Below are 22,813 nucleotides of genomic sequence, written 5' to 3' on the forward strand. Positions count from 1 at the left end.
AAAAAATTCTGATTAAATTGGCATAAAATAGAATAATACAGACAATTGTTTTCTTCTTTTCAAACATTTCCTGTAGCAAGCTAAGTGTGACAAAGAGAAACACAGGCAAATCTTCCTTAGCCCTAATCTACTTCAGACATGCTTATGTGACCAGTTACATAAGTCAATATGTGAAATCAAACTGTGGAAGCCTCTGAGGCAACATTTCCTTCTTTGTGGAATATTGAACATTACTAATTAAGTCAATTTTTTTTTTTAAAAGAAAGCAGAAATAGTACTCTCTAAGCTGGAATTGCCATTTTATAAAAGGATCATACTCACTTTACCATGAGCCAATTTTGCTCAAATCCAACAACATATCCTGCTAGACCTTCATGATCTGAATTCTGATGTATGAATTAAAACATGGTATGGGTTAAAATTATGAGACAATCAGTTTGTAGTAAGAAGGCAGTGGATATCAGTCATACATAGTCTCTTTAAGGCAAGGCACTAAGTCCATTTATTCACCTGTCTTCTTAATCTCAGTAAATACCATCTCTGTTCCAGGGGTCCTCAGATCCTCCATCAGCATCCTCTCCCCCAGAAGATGTCTTTGTGCTTGATAGCTGTTGTGTAAATTGATCCTGTCCATAATTCTTCTGCCTCACCTTTCTAACAGGTGTTTCTAGGCATACTACCAAATTAAAATCTTGTATTTCTTAATGAAACATTTGTTATTATTAATTATTAATTATTATTAATTGATTTACTGATTACCTGTCCCACATCCTTTTCTGGCCTCAAGAGCACCAGGAATGCACATGGTACATAGATGTATAGGAAGGTAAAACACTCATATGCATAAAGTAATTTTTTAAAGTAGAAAGATGGTGAACACTGATAACACTGATGGTGAACAAAGGATAACATTCATTATCCTCTGCTTCTGCCTTGTGACTAATGGCTCTAAGATTTTCCCATGAAGATGGATTATACCCTTGAAGTGTGAGCCAAACAAAACCTATTTCACGTAAGTTCATTTGTCAGGATGTTTTATCACAATAACAGGAAAAGGAACCAAGGCAGTCTCCTCTGGTTAATCTTGTAGAGAAATTTAACACCAGTGCATTTAACAAAGAGAACTAAGGAAGAGAATACTAGATATTTGAATTAGAACAAGAAGCCAATGGACATTTAAGGAGATGCAGAAATCAAAATGTTTGTATCTTTGTGTTTATTTATGTGTTGGATAACATCTGTAGATTTACATATGTTGAACCATCCCTGCATGTCTGTAATGCAACTGACTGTCATGGTGCACTATCTTTTGATGTGACCTTGAAAGCAGTTTGCTAGTTTTTTATTGACAATTTTATACCTATACACACCAGAGAGATTATTTTGTAGTTTTCTTTTTTTGTGTGTCTTTCTTCAGTTTTGTTATTAGGGTAATATTAACTTCATGAAACGAATTGGGAAGTCATCCTTTCCTTTTAAATTTTTTTATTTATGTAACAATTTGTCAAGCACTGGTCTTAGTTCTTTGAAGTTATCAGAATTCTATGAGAAATTAATTCAGTCCTGGGTTTTTATAGTCGAGATAGTTTTTAATACTGATCCAGTCTCAGTGCTGGTTTTGGATCTGCTTAATTTCTGGGTCTAACACTTCAGTTGAAGTTTCCTACCCTGATTCTGGAGTGGTCTACATGATGGATCTGCAGCTTTTGCTGAAGCCTCTTGGAGATGTAGACCTTCTAAATGTGTGTGGACCTAACCTGGAATCAAATGCACTCACCACCTCACATCTGCATTTCTGTTGAATCCTCTACAGGGTGTGTAATCTGTGCCTTTTTATTGCAGGATTTTAGAGCATTAATATTCAGAGTTATTATAAAACTATATACATTTTTGTCATTTTTGTTGACATTGTAGTATGTGACAGTTTCCTATTCCTGTCTTACCTATATTAATACTGTTTTCTCTTTATCATGGCCTCATGAGTTTGTTGAATATCTTCTCTAGATCTGTCTTAGTGTCATGAATTCTTTTAGTCTGTTTTCACGAAGAGTTTTTCTTCTTCTTTCTATTGTGACAGACAGTTTTAATGGGCATTGTAGTATGTTAGCCAATGTCTCCATGAGCTTGAAATATATAATTTCAATCTCTCCCACCATCGAAATTCTGTTGAGACTTCTGCCCCTATTTTGAATGGCTTGCCTTTAGATGTGACTTGGTATTTCTCTTTTGCTTTTCCACATACTTTCTTTATTCTTTTTTATTCAGTGATTTAATTATGTTATGATGAAGGATGATTGTTTTAGAGTTTGTCTACTGTTCATATGCTTGCTGTATCTGGATTGCCAAACATTCTTTAAATTTTGGAAAATATTTGGCTACAGTTTTTTTTTTTGTGAAAATATTTTATGTGTTTTTAGAATGAAATTTTCTTTCGTTGTCATGGCATTTTATAGGTGTGTTAGTTTTTCTCTTAGCAGCTGGTTAGCTCCCAAATAATTGAGACTGTACCACTATATATAAATAATTTATAAATATATTTATTTATAAAAGCATAACAACTGAGCAGTATTACTCCATTTTAATTCTCTAAGGGAATATGGCTACCTCGCAGCCAAAATTCCCATGATAGGTGCATCTTATGGTTTCTCTAATTCTAATGTTTTCTCATGGTCTCTCCTGGACTCTCCTTATGGACTCTGTTCCCACTTCTTTCTCTCCTCCTCCCCTGCCAGGAGGAAGACCAACCCTATTGTCCCTCCTGCTCAGTCACTGGCTGATTGGCTTTTATTTTCAAATTATGAAATAAATGGGAGCAATGCTTATAAAACATTGAGGCAGAAGATACTCAGAATGAGGATTGCAACCAGGTACAGAGCCACAAAAATCAGCCTTTGAATCGCACAGTGCACAATAACATTGTGTCTACACTTTCATGTCCATGGTTTTTACCATTTTTCTTTTTGTTCTGTCCTGAATATCTGAAAAGCCTCTTCAGATTTTACTAGTTTAAGTTTGTTCCTGTTGGAATCTTCCAGTTTTCCACCTTGTCATTTAGCTTAGAAATTCCGTTTTGTTACTGATACAATCTATTGATGAAGCTTTCCACCTGCTGAGGGAGACTTTTGCTTGACTTACTGTATTTTTCGTTTCTAGTATTTTAGGTTCTGAATGTGTGTGGACCTAACCTGGAGTCAAAATTCAGAATTCTTCTGAATTCTCTCATATGCTGTATAGTTCCTCAGTTAATTCAGCTCTTTTTCTGTATTCTCTCAGAATTCATATGGGAACTCATTAACTGTCTTTTATTTATTTGAACATGCTTGAATACTTGTTTTTTTTTTTTTTTCATGCTGTGACAGGATCCATTACCAAGGCATCTCTCATAAAGGAAGACATTTAATTGCTGCTGGCCTACAGCTTCAGAGGTTCAGTCCATTATGATAATGACAAGACATTGCTGGAGGGGCTAATCTACGTCTTGACCCAAAGGCACCTGGGAGGAAACTGTCCCTCTTTGGCAGCCAGGAGGAAGATTCTACTGCACTGGGTAGAGCTTGACCATAGGCCCTCAAAACCCACTCCAATGGTGACTTACTTAATCAAACGTGAGCATACCTATTCCAACAAGGACACACCTCCTAATAATGTCACTTCCTGTGGGCCAGGCATTTGAACACATGAGTTTATGAGGGCAAAACTTACTCAAAGCATTATACTTTTTGGAGTTCTTTTCCTGGTGTTTCTTCTAATTTACTCTCTCTGGATGGCATTAATGTGAGAATACTAGTTGTGATGGTTTGAAAGTGAAATATCACCCACAAGTTTATGTATTTGAATTCCTGGTCCACAGATGGGGATGTTGGTCGAGTGAGCCTTTATGAGGTTTAGCTTTTCAAACAGAAGTACATCCTGTGTGTGTGTGTGCACATGTGTATGTGTATACACACATGTGCTTACATTTGCATGCACACATGTTTTGAGAACTTACAACTTTATTTCCAGCTTCAATTTTCTTTCTCTGCCTCCTGAATAGAGATGGAAATATGATCGCAAGCTTTCCACTCTGTTTGCTGCCATGCCTTCCCTACCATTAGGGAATCTCCCTCTGTAAGGTCAAATAGACTTTTCTATGCTGCCTATTTCTCTGAATAGACTCAGATGTTTTACATTTGTCTGCACATCAGATTGGAGCTCACCCATGACTCTGATCATGCTCCTACCAACTTGTTTTCTTCAGTCTGATGTTATAGTTTATTTCAGGACATTCTCCACTTGCACTTTGCTCACTTGCTTCAGCATTGTTTTTTAAAATGCATGCCAGCATAGCCTGGAGACTGTCCCTAGCAGAGACTAGAGCTTAGGATGTTAGTGGTCCTGACAGAGATCAGTTAGGGGAGCAATTGCTGGAGATGGGTAAGAAGGGCATATACTGGAGATGGGTAGGAAGTAGAGAGCAGTTTGCCTCTGGACATCTTAGGTGAGTGTCTTCTCTTGTTGGCCATCCAATCATCTCAATACAATGCCAACTGGAAACAGTTGATAATACCTTGGTGGCAATAATTACTTCTTCCTTTTCCCCTTATGAGTTAATACATCTCAAACAACCATGGTAAATAGGTCTGAGGACTTTAAAAATGTCTAAACTTATCAAATCTATATCCTTATCTACCTCTATCCTAGTACTTGAAGAGCTTCATTGAGTTTAAATTAGGTTTGACATTCTGTGCAGGTCTCTTATTGGTTAGTGGTCATTCAACTCAGTCTTTAGCTCTTTTCCCTATTTGTCACATCACAAGGTTGATATTATTTTGCAACAATCTTAGGGATCAATAACGGTCATCTCATTAGTGTAAAGTAAGGCCTACTTAAAATGTAATTGTTATATTTAAGAAAAGCTGTTCCTGTTATATTTATTGCTTGAACCTATTTATGGAATTAAAAAATCCCCATAAAAATTGCCACAGAAAATGTGCTATGATCAAAAGAGTTTCAGAAGTTCTGTGCTAAAAATTGAGGACAGGAGCCATATGTGTGTGTGTTCCTTATCCCAGTATCATACATGTTCCATTGGAGACTGCTTTCTTATGAATGTGGAGGTATTGGTGAGGATAGTGGATAGAAGGTCGCAGAGAATATGTACAAGGAGGAAGAGACAACAGACTGTATGGAGCTTGCCTCTGATTGCATGCCACTCTTTTCTTCTCCTAACCTAATGAGAGAACTCATAAACTGTTATCAACCAACTTGTGCTCAATGTAGGTCAGGTTTTGTCATATTGGATCATCAAGTTCAGTCAGGGTCCTTGTTACCTGGCAACAATTTCAATCCTAAGGATGGTAACTCTTGCAAGAGGAGCAGGCTCTTTACTCACCAATCGAATGACAAGTGAGGATGTCACATGACAGCAGTCTACAAATAAATCAGTTGGTTTTTCAGAAACACAAAGGGAAAACACACAAAAATAAGAGAAAGGAATATGTGGATATATAGGCAAAATTAGTCAAAGAAAAGTAGTTGATCACACAGCATTAGAAATGAACTAAACATAGACTCATGATTGAAATTCTGAGGCTGGTTCCAGAGATCAGTCCCTTCCATGATAACAATGGAAAAGGCCCAGTGTGTCCTCAAGTCATCAGCATTAAAGAGAAGGACTCGTTTGTTACAACAGAGTTCCCGTACTTACAGTTGAGGGGGGAATTGTAGACTCAAGAGTTGTGTTACACATGCCAATCTGAATACAGTTGTCACTATGGAATAAGGAAATGTCACACCTAAAAAGCTTAGATACCATGAGTCTCATTTGCATATTGATTTACAGTCATCAATATGATTGCCTATGATGATAGATCAGTTATTTGCCTTAGTTACAGCCTGTGTGATAAGAGGGAGGTAAAATGGAGTTAGTATCATCAAAAATATAGTCACAATAATCATAATTAAAATACCATTTTATCACATTCAAAAGAGCCATAATACAGCAAAATGTACATCACAATGCCCTTTACATCATAGAATACCACTTCTGAGTAATACTTATGTGTATTACTTTTTAAATGTATGTATATACATGTGTGCATGTTCGTGTGCACCTACGTGTAAATAGAAGACAGCTAGGTCTCCAACTTGGGACAAACAGAGAACTGAGGTACATACATTTAAAGCAGATGCTGTTCACCAGCCTGTCTCAGCATTTCCAGTACCTGGCAGTGCCTACCCCTGGCTGGCATAGCCTGCCTCTATTCTAAGTTCTCCAGCTCAGGGACTGGGACGAATCCCTTCTCTCAGATTCCTTTTCCTATATCACCCAGCCATTTTGGCTATGTGGCCCATTTGTTCTCCTGGTCTCTGGGCTCACTTCTGGTGTCTTGGCCTCTGGATCTCAAGCCATCCCTCCAACTATAGTCATGGACTGGTTCATTGTGGACCATTCCCAATGCCTGTGGCTATTATCTTACTTATTATATCTATAATAAAAATTTCAACCCCTGAGGAGCAATCATATATTCTTTTTATTTTCTCTTTTCCAACTCAAGGACAAACAGGTATAATTCTTGGGAACATCATTCAGTTTCTCTGAGGTAAGGTCTCTCATGGTTCTGGAGAATGTCTAATTAGTCTAGACTATCTGGAGAAGAAGTTCTCAGGGATCCACCTGTCTCTGCTCCCCAGTGTTTGGATTACAAGCATATATCACCATCCACGACATTTTTATGTAGGCCCTGATCACTAGTCAGGTCCTCATTCTTGTAAGGCAACCAACCACTTTACCATTTTCCAGTCATCCATGAATGTGGATTGCTGTCTATATGCAGATGAGGGCTGGCACAAGATAAGGTGAGAGATTGTGATTGGGCAGTGGAAAAGGAAGGCAGGTGGAGAGTTTCAAAGAGAAGAGAGATAGGAGAGATGGGGAGAAGGCAGGAAATGGAGGAAGAGAAAGACATCCAGATTCCACGTGGCTTTAAACAGCCACAGGTAGCTATGAATATATTATTAGGGATGGATACATTGCAGGACAATTTCTCTTATCTAGGTGGGCAATTTTTATCAATATGAGTTGGCTCTGAGTTCATTGTGTGGACATTTTGTGGGGTGAGAATTTACTGATCTAAATTTGATTGATAAAATACAAGCCTCTAGAGTTTTGATTTTACTGGGTTACTGGGATTTGTGACTGCTGACCACAGGGGGTGGATGGCTTGGAATGTGAGCAGAATCTGCATCAAGAGAACCATGAGATGGATGGTCGCTGCATGGGGCTATCCATGGAGGTGGTGAGACCACCGGGTCCAGAGAGTAGTTGGTGCAAGTGTCGAATGGTGCTTTTAAATATTTCCGGCTACACATAAACTTATTGTTATTTACTACATTAACTAATAACATCTAACTTCTACCCATTCAATCTTTTAAAATTGCATTCTAGGATAATTTTCAATTATAAATTAAGCCTTATATGAACTACATTACCCACATAAAGTTTTGTAGGAACACTTAATTGTAATATGGTTTATAGGTACATTTTCTTTAAGGTAAAAGGACTTTCCATATTAGGAACTGAAGAAGTCATGAGAAGAATCTAGTCAGAGGTTTCCAAACAATTTCAGGCATGTTTCTCAATTTCCTCTTTTCTACATCCTTAAATCACTAGCGGTAAGCGCAGACTGTGACTTCCGTGTGTGCAGCATCTCTGTGTCATTAAGCTCAGAGCATGTGGAGGTTGACTCTGAGCTCTGGCCTCTTTGAAAGAAACAAGTCCCTGAGTCATATCTTGGAGAGTCAGATACAAGAAGCCCTTGACATTCTGCACATAGACCTCAGTAATGGTTCGGGAAAGAAAGCTACAAGGTAGGGTGAACATTCCTGTCATGGTCCATAGGACACAATGGGAGTCTATGATGTGATAAGCAGCTGCCTGAGGTAACGATGAAGACAAGTGGGCAGGCTGAAGTGATGGAGTGGGCCAAGACAGCAGAGCCACAGGGATCTGAAGGAAGTGTGAGATCTAAGAGCTGGCAGTCACTGAGAAAACAAGAAACCAAACATTGAAAGGGGGATGTAAGAATATAGGACTTCAATGGAAGACTGTGACACTTAAGACGTTAGGACATGGAATTGCTGGTGCCTGAGGGTGAAATTTTTCTAGATTGTGTGTGTGTGTGTGTGTGTGTGTGTGTGTGTGTGTGTGTGTCCCCGTCAGAGCTGACTTGGCCATTCATTCTAGGGCATTGACTGCTTTTTCCTGCTTCGTTCACAATCATTCTGAGCATTTCGCCTGTTTTTTTATTATTTGCTCTAAGCTCTCTGGTCCCATGGTGAGTACATCTGCTTACTGTCTGATAGGGAAGGAAGTCCACTGGACCCTGAAACTCTGGTCAGCTGCTGTGATTTCCATCTTACTCCTCAGCACCTGTTTCATCATGAGCTGTGTGGGTAAGTTCTTCACTGACTGGTGTCTCTTTTGGGTACTGTCTGAACTCTGTGGATGTATTTTGTTTTGCCTTTTATTGTTGTTTCTTTGCTAGGTTTTGGTTTTCCAAGACAAGGTTTTTCTGTTTATTCCAGGCTGTCCTGGAACTTTCTGCATGGACCAGGTTGTATGCAAAATCATAATGATTTCTCCTGCCTCTGCTTTCCAAGGGCTGAGAATAAAGGTGTGTTCCATTATCACCAAGACTGGAGCTGTATTTTTGATCTCCTTATGTGGTCCAATTTTGCATGCAATATCATGTTTTTCTTGACCTCTTTCCTCATCTGTGTTTTCTCTATCTTTTGACCACTGAGATGTCTAAGGTTCCTTCACCAGCTTTGTTAACACATGGTATTTATAACCATTGTCTGTGACGATGCCATCCAGTATTGGGCTCACCAGCAATCACATGCTCAGGTCATGACATCTCTCTATTGGAATTGAAACTCTAATCAATTTTATAATGTCAGCTGCTTATAGTCTTTGATTCATATGAGATTTCCCCCCCTTCAATACGAGAGGAAAAAGTAACCAAATTAATTAGCGATGATTGAAGTAATAAAATATTTCTGCCCTGTTTCCTGCTGCCATGAAGCTGCATCTGAAGTCTATTGTGTGAGAAGTTTTGATGATGCTCTTTGTAGTCTGCATTGTGCTTTTCCCTTTGCTGTGAGGATGATTACAGTAGTTACTGCACAGTCCAGGAAGGAGTGAGAATCACTTACACCAAGTGTCTTGTGTGTGCAGTCTGCTCTGCGATGAGACAAACTCATTTTCTTACTGAAGCAGAGTCTGCTCTACTTGGCACAGTCAGGCATAAGTGGGTGGTTTGTGGTTGTTAAGGATAGTTATTTTACTCTTCAAGGAGAAACTGAATCTCAGGACCCAAAACATGAACTAGAAAAATTTGTTAGAAATGATGAAGAAAAACTCTTTTCCTTCTCATTGTTCAATGTGCACTCTCATGAACAAAATGTTAACTTAAAAATAATTTTTATTTATTCTTTGAATCTTTCATACTTATATAAATGCATCTTCATCATATCTACTCTATTTAAATGTCTCCAGATGTTTAAAGTACTCCTACCTGCTATCAGGAAATGTTAGGTTATATTAACATACCATTTTTTTTCTAATTAATCATTCCATTTGTTTACATCTCAAACGATATCCCACTTCCTGGGATATCCCTTTCCACAAACCCCCATCCCACATCTGCCCTCTCCTCCCTCCTCTTTGAAGGTGCTCCCCCACCCACCTAGAGAGTGCTCCCACGCCAACCCACACTCTCCAGCCCCACCACTCTAGCATCCTCCTATGCTGAGGCATCAAACTTCCACAGGACAAAGGTTGTCTCCTCCCACTGATGTCAGACAAGGTCATCCTCTGCTACATATATCTCTGGAGCCATGGATCCCTCCCTATACCCTCATTGGTTGGGGGTCTAGTGCCTGGGAACACTGGGTGGTCCAGCCAGCTGATGTTGTTCTTTATATGTGTTGTAATCTTCCTCAGCTCCTCCAGCCCTTCTACCAGCTCTCCTACAGTGGTCCCTTAACTCAGTCTGATGTATGGCACCAAGTATCCACATCTGCATTGGTCATTTGCTGGCCAAACTTCTCAAGGAACAGCTACACTAGGTTCCTGTCAGTAAGAGCCTCTTGCCAATGACCACAGTGTTGGGTTTAGTGTCTAAAGACAGATGTATCCCCAGGTGGGGCAGTCCCCCTATGGCCCTTCTTTCAGTCTCTGTTCATTTTTTGTCCCTGTTCTTCCTTTGGACAAGAACATTTCTGGGTTAAAAACTTTGAGATTGGTGATGGCCCATCCCTCTACCAGGGGCAATGCCTATCTAACTGGAGGTGGTCTCCAAGGTTCTATCTCCCCCTTCTCTGCACAGATAAAGCCAATCCTTTTGAGTCCTTGGAAACTCACATTTCTTTGGTGACTGGGACACTCTAGTGTCTATCCCCAGTTCCTCATTCCCTCTGCTACCTCTTTATTCTATCCTGACCCTCTGTTTCTCTCTCAAGTCCCCTCCAGTACCTGATACTGCCCCTTATTTCCTCTCCCTCCTCTCTCCCTTCCAGGTCCCCCCTTCCTCCACCTCCCACAATCACCCTGTTCCTCCCTCAGTGCAGGACTGAAGCATCCACACCCTGGTCTTTCTTTCTCTTAAGCTCTATATGGTCTGTGTGTTGTGTCATAGGTCTTGTGAGCTTTTGGGCTAATGTCCACTTATCAATGAGTACACACCATGTATGTTCTTTTATGTCTGTGTTACCTCACTCAGGAATTTTCTAATTTCAACCCTTTGCCTGTGAATTTAATAAAGTCATTGTTTTTAATAGCTGTGTAGTACCCCATTGTGTAAACATACCACATTTTCTGTATCAATTCTTCCTTTGAGGGACATCTGTTTTTTTCTAGCTTCTGTCTGTTATACATAAGGCTGCTATAAATATAGTGAAGCATGTGTCCTTGTTATATGTTGGAGTATCTTTTAGGTATATGCCCATAGTGGTATATCTGGGTCTTTAGGTAGAAGTATTTTCAATTTTCTGAAGAACCTCCAGATTGATTTCCAAAGTAGTTTTAACAGCTTTCAATACCACCAGCAATGGTATTCTTTCTCTTTCTCCACATCCTAAGCAACAACTGCTGTCACATGCCTTTTTGATCTTAGCTATCCTAACTAGTGTGAGGTGGAGTCTTGGTTGTTTTGATTTGCATTTCCCTGATGACTAAAAATTTTGAACATTTCTTTAAGTGCTTCTTAGCCATTTGAGATTCCTCAGTGGAGAATTCTCTGTGTAGTTGTGTACTCCATTGTAAAATAGGTTTATTTGGTTCTCTGGAGTGTAACTTCTTGAGTTCTTTGTATATTTTGGATATTAGCTCTCTATCAAATGTGGGGTAGGTAAAGATCTTTCCCCAATCTGTTGGTTGCCATTTTGTCCTATTGACTTGTCCTTTGCCTAACAGATCCTTGTCAATTTTATGAGGTCATATTTGTTGATTGTTGATCTTAGAGCATAAGCCATTGGTGTTCTGTTCAAGAACTTTCTCCCTGCGCCCACCTGTTTGAGGCTCTTCCACACTTTCTCTTCTATTAGATTCAGTGTATCTAGTTTTACTGGAGGTCTTTGATACACTTGGACTTGAGCTTTGTACAGGGAGATACGATGGATCAATTTGCATTCCTTTAGAAGCTGAGTCACACTGAGATATTTTTATATTATTTGTGACTATTGTGAAGGGTGTTGTTTCCCTAATTTCTTTTTTATGAATCCTTTGTGTAGAGTAATGCTACTGATTTGTTTGAGTTAATTTTTTATCCAGCCACTTTGCCGAAGTTGTGTTTCAGCTGTATGAGCTCTCTGGTAGAAGTTTTGTGTTGGCTTATATATACTATCATCTTCAAATAGTGACATTTTGACTTTTTCTTTTCAAATTTTATTCCTTTGACCTCCTTTTGTTGTCTAATAGAGAGTGGGCATTCTTGTCTTGTTTCTGATTTTAGTGGATTTGCTTACAGTTTCTCTCCATTTAATTTGATATTGGTTATTACTTTGAAGTCTTCCACTATTATTAGGTAAGTATCAATGTGTGCTTTGTGCTTTAGGAATGTTTCTTTTTTAAATCTGTGTGCCCTTGCCTTTAGGGCATACATGTTCAGAATTAATATAGTTCATCTTGGTGGTTTTTTCCTTTGATGAGTATGAAGTGTTCTTCCCCATCTTTTTTTTTTTTTGGTAACTTTTTGTTGAAATCTATTTTATTTGATATTAGAATGTCTACTTTAGCTTGTTTCTTGTAGACATTTGCTTGGAAATTTTTTTCCAGTCTTTTACTCTGAGGTAGTGTCTGTCTTTGTCATAGAGGTGTGTTTCCTGTATGCAGCAAAATGCTGGGTCCTGTTTACATATCTAGTCTGTTAGTCTATGTCTTTTTATTGGGGAATCGAGTCTATTGATGTTAAGAGATATTAAGGAAACACGAATGTTGCTTCCTGTTACTTTTGTTGTTAGAGGTGGAATTATGTTTGTGTGGCTATCTTCTGTTCAGTTTGTTGGAAGAAGGTTAGTTTCTTGCCTTATCTTGGGTGTTGTTTCCCTCCTTGTGTTGGAGTTTTCCATTTATTATTTTTTGTAAGGCTGGATTTCTGGAAAGAATTTGTGTAAATTTTGTTCTGTCATGGCATATCTTGGTTTCTCCATCTATGTTCATTGAGAGTTTTACCTGGGTACAGTAGCCTGGGCTGGTGTTTGTGTTCTCTTAGGGTTTGTATGACATCTGTCCAGGATCTTCTGGTGTTCATAGTCTCTGGTGAGAAGTCTTGTGTAATTCTGATAGGTCTGTTTTTATAAGTTACTTGACTTTTTTTCCCTTTCTGCTTTTAATATTTTTTCTTTGTTTTGTGTATTTGGTGTTTTGATTATTATGTGACAGGAGAAATTTCTTTTCTGGTCTAGTCTATTTGGAGTTCTGTAGGCTTCTTGTATGTTCATGGGCATCTCTTTATTTAAGTTAGGAAAGTTTTCTTCCGTAATTTTCTTGAAGATATTTACTGGCCCTTTGATTTTGGAATCTTCACTCTCTTCTATACCTGTAATCCTTAGGTTTGTTCTTCTCATTGTGTCCTGGATTTCCTGGATGTTTTTGCTGAGGAGCAGTTTGCATTTTGTATTTTCTTTGTCTTTTCTGTCAGTGTTTTCTATGGTATCTTCTGCACCTGCAATTCTCTCTTTTATCTCTTATATTCTGTTGGTGATGCTTGCATCCATGACTCCTGATCTCTTTCTTAAGTTTTTTTTTTTTTTTTTATCTCCTGGCTAATCTCCCTTTCTTTATTGTTTTCACTTTCATTTTATATCCTGCATGGTTTTGTTCAATTCCTTCACCTTTTTTTTTTTTTTTTTTTTTTTTTATACCTTCACTCAATGTCTCTGACTGGAGCCTGTCTCTCCTCCTATCTTGGCTGTATCAGAACTCCTCAGAGTCCAATTGTCTCTCTGAGCCAGTGATCCTTGTTGTCAGAGCTCCTGGGAGTCAGACTTCCTCTGTAATCCAGTTGTCTCTGTAATCCTATGAACCTGTGTGTGTTAGAGCTCCTGGGAATCTAGCTTCCTTTGTGATCCTGGGGGTGTTAGACCATCTGAGAGTACAGCTTCCTCTGGTATTTTGAGATTGATTGCATAGGTAGTGCCCTAGGTCTGCTCAGTGCACAGTCTCATAGTGGAAGGAATCCATACAAATTGGTCAGAGTATGGTGTCTTCAAGGGGGCAGACCAGCTAGGAGTCAACTACTCTGAATGCAGTGGATCCTCAATTGCTCTGAGTGAAGCAGATCCTCTGGGCTGGATTTGAATATGGTGTCTTCCTGGGAATAGACCAGGTATGAGTCTGCCCCAGCTAGAATGGTCAGGCAGAGGGGGTTGAAGGTGAGTGGTATTGTGGAAGGCAAAGTTTTGGTGTGTGATGGGTCTCTAGTAAGCTGCTGGTCTCCCAGCTGCATCTCTAGGACTTTGGGTCCTGAGGGTGGGTTCTTACCAACTGCTCTGAGTGCAGCAGATCCTCTGGGATGGGTTTGAATATTGTGTCTTCCTGGAAGCAGACCAGCTATGAGTGTGCTCCAGGGAGAAGGGCCAGGTAGAGGGGTGCCTGTATTTCTTGAAGGGTGTTGCTTATGTTTGCCTCAAGTTTCTTTATTGGATTTTACATTAGAGTCTTGCTTTTCAGGTGTGTTTGGGTATCCAGGGCTTGCTGTGGTTGGAGAACTGGGTCTGATCTTGCTAAGTGGCATTGGTTTTGTTGCTTATGTTCTTGCACTTGCCTCTTGTCATCTGGTTATCTCTGGTGTTAACTGGTCTTACTCTGACTTGAGCCTGTCTCTCCTGTGAGCCTGGTAATGTGGGCCTCATTGTGCCAGGTTGTCCCTGGGTCTGGAAGGGTCTGAAGTGCCTAATCTGTGTACCTGGCTGTGTCAAAACCCCTGTAGGGTCAAACTCTCTCTGGGGTTAGATGGGTTGGCTGGGGCTGAAGCACAGGATCTACTCTTGGGAGCAGATATGAACCTGAAGGAATGTGTGTCTCCTGAGAAGCAGAAGGTCCTGTGTCCTCCTGGCCCTGGGAGTCTCAGTTAGGCCAAGTATTGGGGTGAAGGGACTCACCTGTGAGCCTGAGTGAGTCAGAACTCCTAGGGTCAAGCTCTCTTTGGGTGTGGGCATGGCAGTGTGAGAGCTTGAGCACAGGATCTGCTCCCGCACACAGATTTGAAACAGAAGGAGGTACACAAAACATTTTTACCTATTTCTCTCCTTCCTTTGGAGAATTAATTTTATTACTTTCAAACTTAATATTTCTTCTTACTGTTATGTTCAGTTTATCTTCTGTCTCTTTAGCAACTGTGCATCTTTCACAATATTTCTCTGTCTTCCCCTCCTTCAGTGACTTTACTTTCTAGGTGTATTTTCTTATTTTTCTTTTGCTGCTTTCTACCTTAATATCCTACTTTGCACTTTATATTTTTAAAAGTCTTTCCTCCTGGGATTTCCTATAAGCATTTTCCTTGCTATCTCCTTGTCAGCTTTTCAGTCTTGAGCTTCTGTCATGGCCAAAGACCCCTAGGAGCTTCAGTCTGTGCAGGACTGCAGCCATTCTCTGACCTGTGAGCCAAGCATTAAAGGGCCAGGCCACTGGCTGGGGCACTGACAGGAAGGGGCAGTTTTACCCAGTGAGTGCAACAAACCTGCCAGAGAGATTTCTGTGCTTGCTCACCTTGGCTCTCAGAAGTATTTCTGTGTGGCCACAGGGGCTCTGACTTCACCCTTTCCTGTAGTTTTAACCACCTGGCCTGCTCATAGGCCCCTCTCAAGTGCTCAACTGCAGGGACTCTCCAAAGTCCTAAGCCTTTTATTTCAGATGAGTGAGCACTGGACCTAACTGAGAGACTGTAGTTGTTAAAAAAGAAAGTCCTGCTCTGTGTCTTGGGCTTTTCTAGGCTTCTTGGGCCCTTTGCTCAGATTATATGCATCCACTTGGGACATAAAGTTGGGGAGGTATAGAGGCCGGAGAGGCCTGGCCCAGGTAGAGGACAGGAGGCTCCAGGAATGGCTATGTGCATGCTCATTTTCTTCATCCTTAACAGTGACTTACCAGTTTACAATGGACAAGCCCAGTAGGAGACTGTCTGAATTTTACACAAACTATTCCAGTTTCACCTGCTTCAGTGAAGGGACTGTGGTGTCAGGTGAGTTACACTATTTCCCTAGACTTGGATGAATGGGGGAAGGTGAGAGAAGGGATGCATTGGGGAAGAAAAGGGATGGGAGAAGGGAGGGAGGGGGGAGAAAAATGGGGAAGGAGAGGGATGAATAATGAGATGGAGAGATAGAAGGAGAGAGAGAGAGGGAGGAAAAGTAGAGAGAGAAGAGGAGTGAGAGGAAGAAGTTATGATCAAGATTGAGTTTAAGATTTATTATACTGTGTGTGTATGTGAGTGTGTGTGTTTGTGTATGTGTGCTTGTGGTGAGTATAATTGTGTATATGTAGTCTTTTTGTGTATGGTTTGTGTGTATGTGTAAGTGTGTAGTGTGTATGTGTTTTGTTTGGCTTTTCTTGATTTATTTAAGGTATTATTTATTTTTCTTACATCTATCATCTTCATAAGGTTGATTCTGAGGTCTTTTTCTCATGCTTTAGCTGTGTTGGGATATCCAGGGTTTGCTCTACTATGTGATAGCTGGAACAAGTCTGAGTATGTCTTTGTTGGATGGATGTTTTATTTCCTGGTTTCTGTTTCATCTCTGGTCTTCTGGTCTGTGTAGGGTGTGGTTGAGGAGAGGTTCTCTGCCTGAGTTGGGAGTTGGATTTCTCAAGGCAGCCATGGTCCCTTGTTGCACAAGGGTTCTTCATTAGAGTTGTGGCTGGGACAGAGTGTTGAGTAGGAAAGAGGACATTGGGGGTAGTGTCTGGGGTGCACAATGAGAGTGGAGGAGGTTCAAGGGTTGGCAGTCTATTTGGAGTTCTGGCATTTGCCCTGGCTTCTGATCTAGCAGTGAGTCTCAGTCTGAGTTTTTCTACTGTTCTTCTGCTTGCACTTGTGCAGGGGATAGAGTCTGGAGTTGGGGTCAGGGACAAGGCAAAGTGGTGGTGGTGGAGGGATGGTGGAGGATTGTGCCTTTTGGACCTGAGGGACTAAGAGTGTTCCATAGGCAGGCTGCCTATCTGTTCTGTCTGGAAGGGCCTACATGTGAGTAGGAGATGTCTGCCTCAGTTGTCTGATGTTTGCAATAGATTCTGAGGAGGCACATATTAAGAGGTGGCGTGCACATGAACATTTACATCAGACTTAAAATTCTGACATGTCTGCCTCCATTTGTCTTCACAAGTCTTGTGTGTGAAAAGGATTCTGTTATTCTTATATTTCTCTAGCTTCTGTCATTCTGAACCATCTCTGTACACTTGCTGTTTCTCATCTCATTTTATGTATACTTAATATATATATAATATATATTATATAGACTATAAGGGTTCAATAATCACTGAAGGAAGACCCCAGACTCAAACAATATGCAAAAATTAGGAGTATTTGTTTTGTAGAAACTGCCAGCATGCAGGGTCAGCGTTCATTCCAACATGGAGATGAGTAGATAAGCTTGCAGACTCCTCTTTAAGTGCAGTTAGAGGAACTTCAAAGAATCAGTTTATTTTTATAGGATTGTTTAGGTAAGCAGGTATTATAGTAGTGCATTTTTGATTGGTTGCTAATTAAGTTTTACCATTTTTGGTCAGGCCATAGAGAAATTCCAGGAACTGTCTTAGTCCTTGGTTTGACTCTCTCTGTCAGCTAGGTTACTGATTAATGGCCTATTGTCTGTGATTTTTTTCTGCGAAGCCTTTTCTACTTCTTTGCAAAACTGAACCTTAAGGCCTAAACTGCCTGCCTGTTGTACAATGGAGAGGGTTAGGTCCTCTCAATACTAAGTATATATTATATGTTTAATGAAGAAGATAAAGCCTTGTGTCATGAATATGAATTACCTAACACTTTAATAGGTTTCCTGAGAACAGTTTTAAATTTACAGAAGATTTTATGTGATGATATAAACATTTTGTGTTAACCCTACATGTATAAACACTGTACCCTACATGAGCAATAACTAGTGAGTTAATACTGATGTTAATCCTGATTGAAGTTTATGATTTTTAGACTTGCATCTGGGACACCATGTTGTATTTTACTGTTACAACTCTTTAGTCTTCTCTTGGTTGTAGTATGTCTTCAGAAGATTTTTGTTTTCAATTGTTCTGATCAGCAAGATGACTAATCTGCTATCTTCTATGATATTCCTCTATTAACATTTGAGGAATTATTTTCGAGGAGGTGGATGACAGGTGTGAAATTCTAGTCTAATCACACTGTACACAGGGTCTAAAATTTAAAAGTATGATAGACTGTTGACTTCACCTGATGGTCTACTTCAGGTATGATATTTAAAAACATACCTTCTTTTTTATCATCTCAATCTTTAGAAAACATTTATTCTTCTTTGGTACAACACATCCTAACTGAAGCTTCCCCATCTTCCATTTCCCCTATCCTAACACCTTGCTTTTTTCCCAGATCTACTGCTCCCCTATTTCCCTTCAGAAAAAGCAGGCTTCCTCTGCTCATGGGACCCCTTTTCTCCTACTGGGATTCCTTGACCAGCCTTGATCTGTGTGGTTTTATATCATGAAAATGCAATTTCTTAGTAGCTCACTTAACCCTGGATGCTTTGGCCATTCATTCTTCCATCTCTTCCTGTTGTCTGATGTTTTCTCATCTCTTTCATATTTTTGATTTCCATTTAAACACATAGGGATATATATGTGTTTATGAGTATATCTGTATTTCTTCTACAATGTGTTTCTCAATTCTTTGTTTTATTTTTCTTGTGTTTTACAAATTTTTTGTATTTATTTTAGTCAGATTAAAGATCATGATAGGTGATTATCTTTCTTTCATGCATTCATTCATTCATTCTGTCTGTTTTTCTGCTGTTATTTAATTCAATTTCTATAGCTTTTGTTCCTCCAGTTAACTGATTTCTTTGTCACCTTCATTCTACCATAATCAATATATTTAAAATATTATTCTCTTAAATATTTTTCTATTACAAAATGAAAAAACATATAATTACAGATACAAAAAATTTTGTTTAAATACATTTGATTTTTGTTTGCATTTTTAACCTTCCTTATGCATTCTATTTTACAATTATTTCTAGAACTTTTTTTTTTTTTTTGTGAGACCCCAGATGACTTACTTTAAATACCCAGAGTCTGGGTGTTCTTTCCACTCCATTTTTCTTACTTTTCCTGACAGTACTCCAGTTGGACAAAGGGCCCTGACATTAGAGATAATGGAGGCAGACTTGGGTATCTTGGCACCTGAGGGTAAGAAACTCTTGTGGCATCTGATAGCAGTTGGGAGTCCCAGCTTCCATGTGCTGTCTCCACACAAACAGCTTTAAAATGACTTTATTACATTGCACTTACATTTCCTTCTTCCCCCAAAGACAAAGTCTGGAGCTGTTGCCCAGAGGATTGGAAGCCGTTTGGTTCCCACTGCTACTTGGTCTCCACACTTACTTCAACTGACTCAGCATCATCTTGGTTGGAGAGTAAGGAGAAGTGCTCCCGCATGGGTGCTCATCTGCTGGTGATCCATAGCAAGGAAGAACAGGTGCATTCTTGGAGAGACTGGGGCATGAGCCTAGCATGCTGTCTGCTTGTTACTACTAAGAAGGAGTTTTGTTGACTTAGGTGATGTTGCTGTGGCAGAAGGCTTTCCAGTAGATAGGATAGAGTGGTGGCTTCAGCTTTTGCCTTCTACACCTTGGTCCTGTTTCAGTGGAACTAAACCTTAAGGGACCATGGCATCAGAAATGCAGCACATGAGGATGAAGGGAAGGATGAAATGATTCTGTGAAAGACAGTTTGTGATTTCTGCACTCTAATGCTTCTTGTAGTATCAACAGCCTTACACAGAAGGGATCAGTGAAACAGTACCAAACTGGAAGGGTCATGACCAGCTATCAGAAATGAATTATCTGAAGTTATGAATGGAGAATGATTAGATGTATCAAATTCTCTCATACATAATTATCTAGAATGGTATTGGTGAAGAAAGGAGGGGAGTGAGAATGAATGAGAATTCATTATGATCATGGAAAGAGATTATTTTCCAGAACTCTCAAAACATGAGTCATGACTGTCTGTGTCCTTATAATCTGGAGGAGAAGTATATTTCTGGGTCTCTGATGGAGGGCTGGAGGTCGGGGTTTGGGGAAGTGCACTCCTGGTGTCATGGAGTATACTCTTGAAGAAGGAGAGAAGACATACACTCCAGGGTGGAGGGGGGCTCTTTCATTTCTTGATCCTTTGCAGTCTCATTTCTGTGTGAGTAGAAAAAATTGGTCAAAATATCACAGCGTACCTCTACAATGTACAATTATTGATATTAATCTCAAATTTGAAAACTACTTAAGTGCTCAGAGAGATGAGGTAGGATTTGATTATTATGTATTTACATAGGTGCATCATATTGTACTCTTTAATTTTGTATCATTAAAATACTATTTAAAAGGTATCTTAAGAAATTCTGTAAGAGAAAAATAAATCACTTATTCCAGGCTGAAAGCTGTATCTTTGTTTCCCCTTAGGATTTCATTACCGGGATCCTGAACATTCATGCTGCTTATTTTATAGGGTTGTGGGATACGGGTCATTGACAATGGCGATGGGTTGATCAGACACCGTACTATGAGAGTGTCACGTGAGTATAGACTTAAATAGAGGACTCCTGGGTCTTGTAGCATGAGACAAATTTGGGGTGTTCAGCTGTTGATTATAAAACTAAACTAGCTCCCGCCTGGTGCTACTGCTGGAGACAGAGTCATTTTTCCTACCCCATTTATTCATCACAGGAGTCCCATGAGACACACATTATTGATATTCCCAGTAGAGATGAGGAAATTCAGTTTGAAGAGTATAGAGTATAAGAAACCAGCGCACCTAGTCAAGGTCTTTACACCTAGGTGTGTCTTATTTTTCTTTCATTTTTAACGTCTACATCTTTAAAAATAGACTTTAATTCATTTTTATTCATGTGTCTCTATGTGTGTTTCTGTGAGGGACTACTATTTGTATTTGTTTTTTTTTTGTTTTTTCTTTTTTTTTTTTTTTTTTTTTTTTTTTTTTTTTTTTTTTTTTTTTTTTTTTTTTTTTTTTTTTTTTTTTTTTGTGGAGGCCAAAGACTTGGGTTTTGGATCCCCTGGATCTGGGTATTATAGGAGGAAACCTGGACAATATGGGTTCTGGGAACAGAACTCTCAATTTTTTTTTTTTTTGGAAGAACGGGAAGCACTCTTAACTTCTGATCTACCTGTCTAGCCCTCATTTATATCTTTATAAGAAAAATTGGTGTCAAGATCATAACTGATTATTTCTTATAAATCGAAAGCCTTCAATCTGATATTGTTGTATTTCATACTTATGTAATGACTTAAAAAATCTTATGACTTTAGTATGTTTCCATATTCTGTTTTTATATTTGATTTGAGATATATGTAGTGTGTTGTGGTTTAAAACAAATCTCAAACATTTGATTTTACCAATGAAGACTCAGAAGCCACATGCTAAGATGAAATCCTACTATCTCAGAGAAGAAGAGAAAGCACTCATCTGATCTTCAAACTCAGCCTATGTCCCAGAAGAAAAAGTCTCTTTTCCATGTTTTCTTAAATACACTACCAACTCTGTGTTGCTCCTTTACTCTCTGTGCATCCCCATATGCATCCTCCAGACGACCTCTCACTCTCAATAGTATGTTCTTATGTTCACTCACTGTCATCTTGTTTTTTTCTCTACCTCTCTATGATGGACTTTATTTAATCTTGTTTGAAGAAGGCTCTTGAATTAAAGATGTGTGCTAAGACTGAGCCACACCACAACTTGGTTATAATAAACAGAAAGTTCTTTTTTTTATTTTTTGGTAAATTTTATTTATTTAACGTATGAGTGTTCTGCTTCCTATACATTCACCTGCATGAAGAGGGCATCAGGACTCCCTATAGATGTTTGTGAGCCACCATGTGGTTGCTGGGAATTGAACTCAGGACCTCTGGAAGAGCAGTTATGGCTTTTAACTGCTGAGCCATTGCACCATCTCCAGAAAGTTCTTGGATTAAAGACTGAGCAACACTACAGCTAGAAACAGGTTTTTCCAGTTCACAATCATGGGACTCAAAGTGTGATCAAATATCCTGCAACAATAGTGAGGTTATTGTTATCAAATTTCAGAGAAGACAACTAGGAATTCAGAATTTTAAATTATTTGTTCTTAATGACAGAAATAAACAGATTATCTGGAGATTTCAACTAGTTCTGCAGTCTCTAAAATAGTTCTTTTGTTTAATGGAAAAGCTTTACTAAAACATGAGAGAAAGAAGAGACCTTTTCAACATCTAAATAAGAGCAATGGGTTGACTGTCCCCTGATATGAAGACTGAGCATTGAAGAAATAGCCTCTGGGATGGGTGCTGGAAGAACAGTTAAATAATAAACAGAAAGAACACCGAGTGTTGTGGTCCCTGTTATCCAGGGAAGTGTGAGATATGGGTGATGAAGAACACTTGATTTTTACATACTTGAATCTGGTTTCCAAAAATTCCAATCTCATCCTCAGACTTGCTTCCTCTTACTTCCTTTTTTTCAAGTGTTATTTTAGAAAACACCCTGATACTCTTTCATTCCTTTTAGGTTCTGGCACAAAGGTGAGCCCAACAGTGACAATGAACAATGTGTTATATTAGATCATCGTCTTAATATTGGATGGGGCTGGAATGATATCCCTTGCAATTATAAAACGAAGTCAGTTTGTCAGATGAAGAAAACATACTTATGAATGCCACATTCTCCATAAACATTTGATTTCATTGTTATGTACCATTACTCATCTACCTGGGAAGTTCTCCAAGTTGAAGTGATGTCCACAGAATTTAAGTGAGAAGCAATTGTCATGCATATGAAAACAGTGCTGCACATATATCCTTGCATATTCATCCATGTACTTTGTCATGAAATGAACTTTCATTAAGAATTTTCGACATGCTAGATACTATACAGTGACCCTTTGGGGCACATATGGAGCCTTTCTGCCAACTCCTCAGCATTTCATTTACTCATGTCATTTTTTGATATGTTCTCTTGATCTATCTGCTTTTCTGTTTTTTAATTTACCTTTGGTTTTATTGAGAAGTAAAATTATATATATTTAAGTTGTAGTGTCTGGAT

At 39.1% G+C, this 22,813-nt stretch overlaps 1 protein-coding gene across 1 annotated transcript; it reads left to right on the forward strand.

The window, feature by feature from the left end:
* The first annotated feature begins 7,686 nt into the window (after positions 1-7,686).
* On the forward strand, positions 7,687-22,797 carry LOC117715381 (C-type lectin domain family 6 member A-like). The gene is made up of 6 exons (XM_076940532.1): positions 7,687-7,848; positions 8,344-8,433; positions 15,621-15,722; positions 19,036-19,202; positions 20,182-20,294; positions 22,280-22,797. The coding sequence occupies exons 1-5, from the start codon at positions 7,824-7,826 to the stop codon at positions 20,248-20,250; spliced, it is 453 nt and encodes a 150-aa protein (XP_076796647.1). The 5' UTR covers positions 7,687-7,823; the 3' UTR covers positions 20,251-20,294; positions 22,280-22,797.
* The last annotated feature ends 16 nt before the right edge of the window (positions 22,798-22,813 follow it).

The sequence above is a fragment of the Arvicanthis niloticus genome, chromosome 9, assembly GCF_011762505.2.
Source record: "Arvicanthis niloticus isolate mArvNil1 chromosome 9, mArvNil1.pat.X, whole genome shotgun sequence".
NCBI lineage: Eukaryota > Metazoa > Chordata > Mammalia > Rodentia > Muridae > Arvicanthis > Arvicanthis niloticus.

Excerpts from the sequence above, each read along its gene's own strand:
- LOC117715381 (XM_076940532.1), top strand. The coding sequence starts at position 7,824 with ATGGTTCGGGAAAGAAAGCTACAAG. Across the intron at positions 8,434-15,620 it reads TTTCATCATGAGCTGTGTGG|TGACTTACCAGTTTACAATG; the intron begins GTAAGTTCTTCA and ends CATCCTTAACAG. Across the intron at positions 15,723-19,035 it reads TGAAGGGACTGTGGTGTCAG|ACAAAGTCTGGAGCTGTTGC; the intron begins GTGAGTTACACT and ends CTTCCCCCAAAG.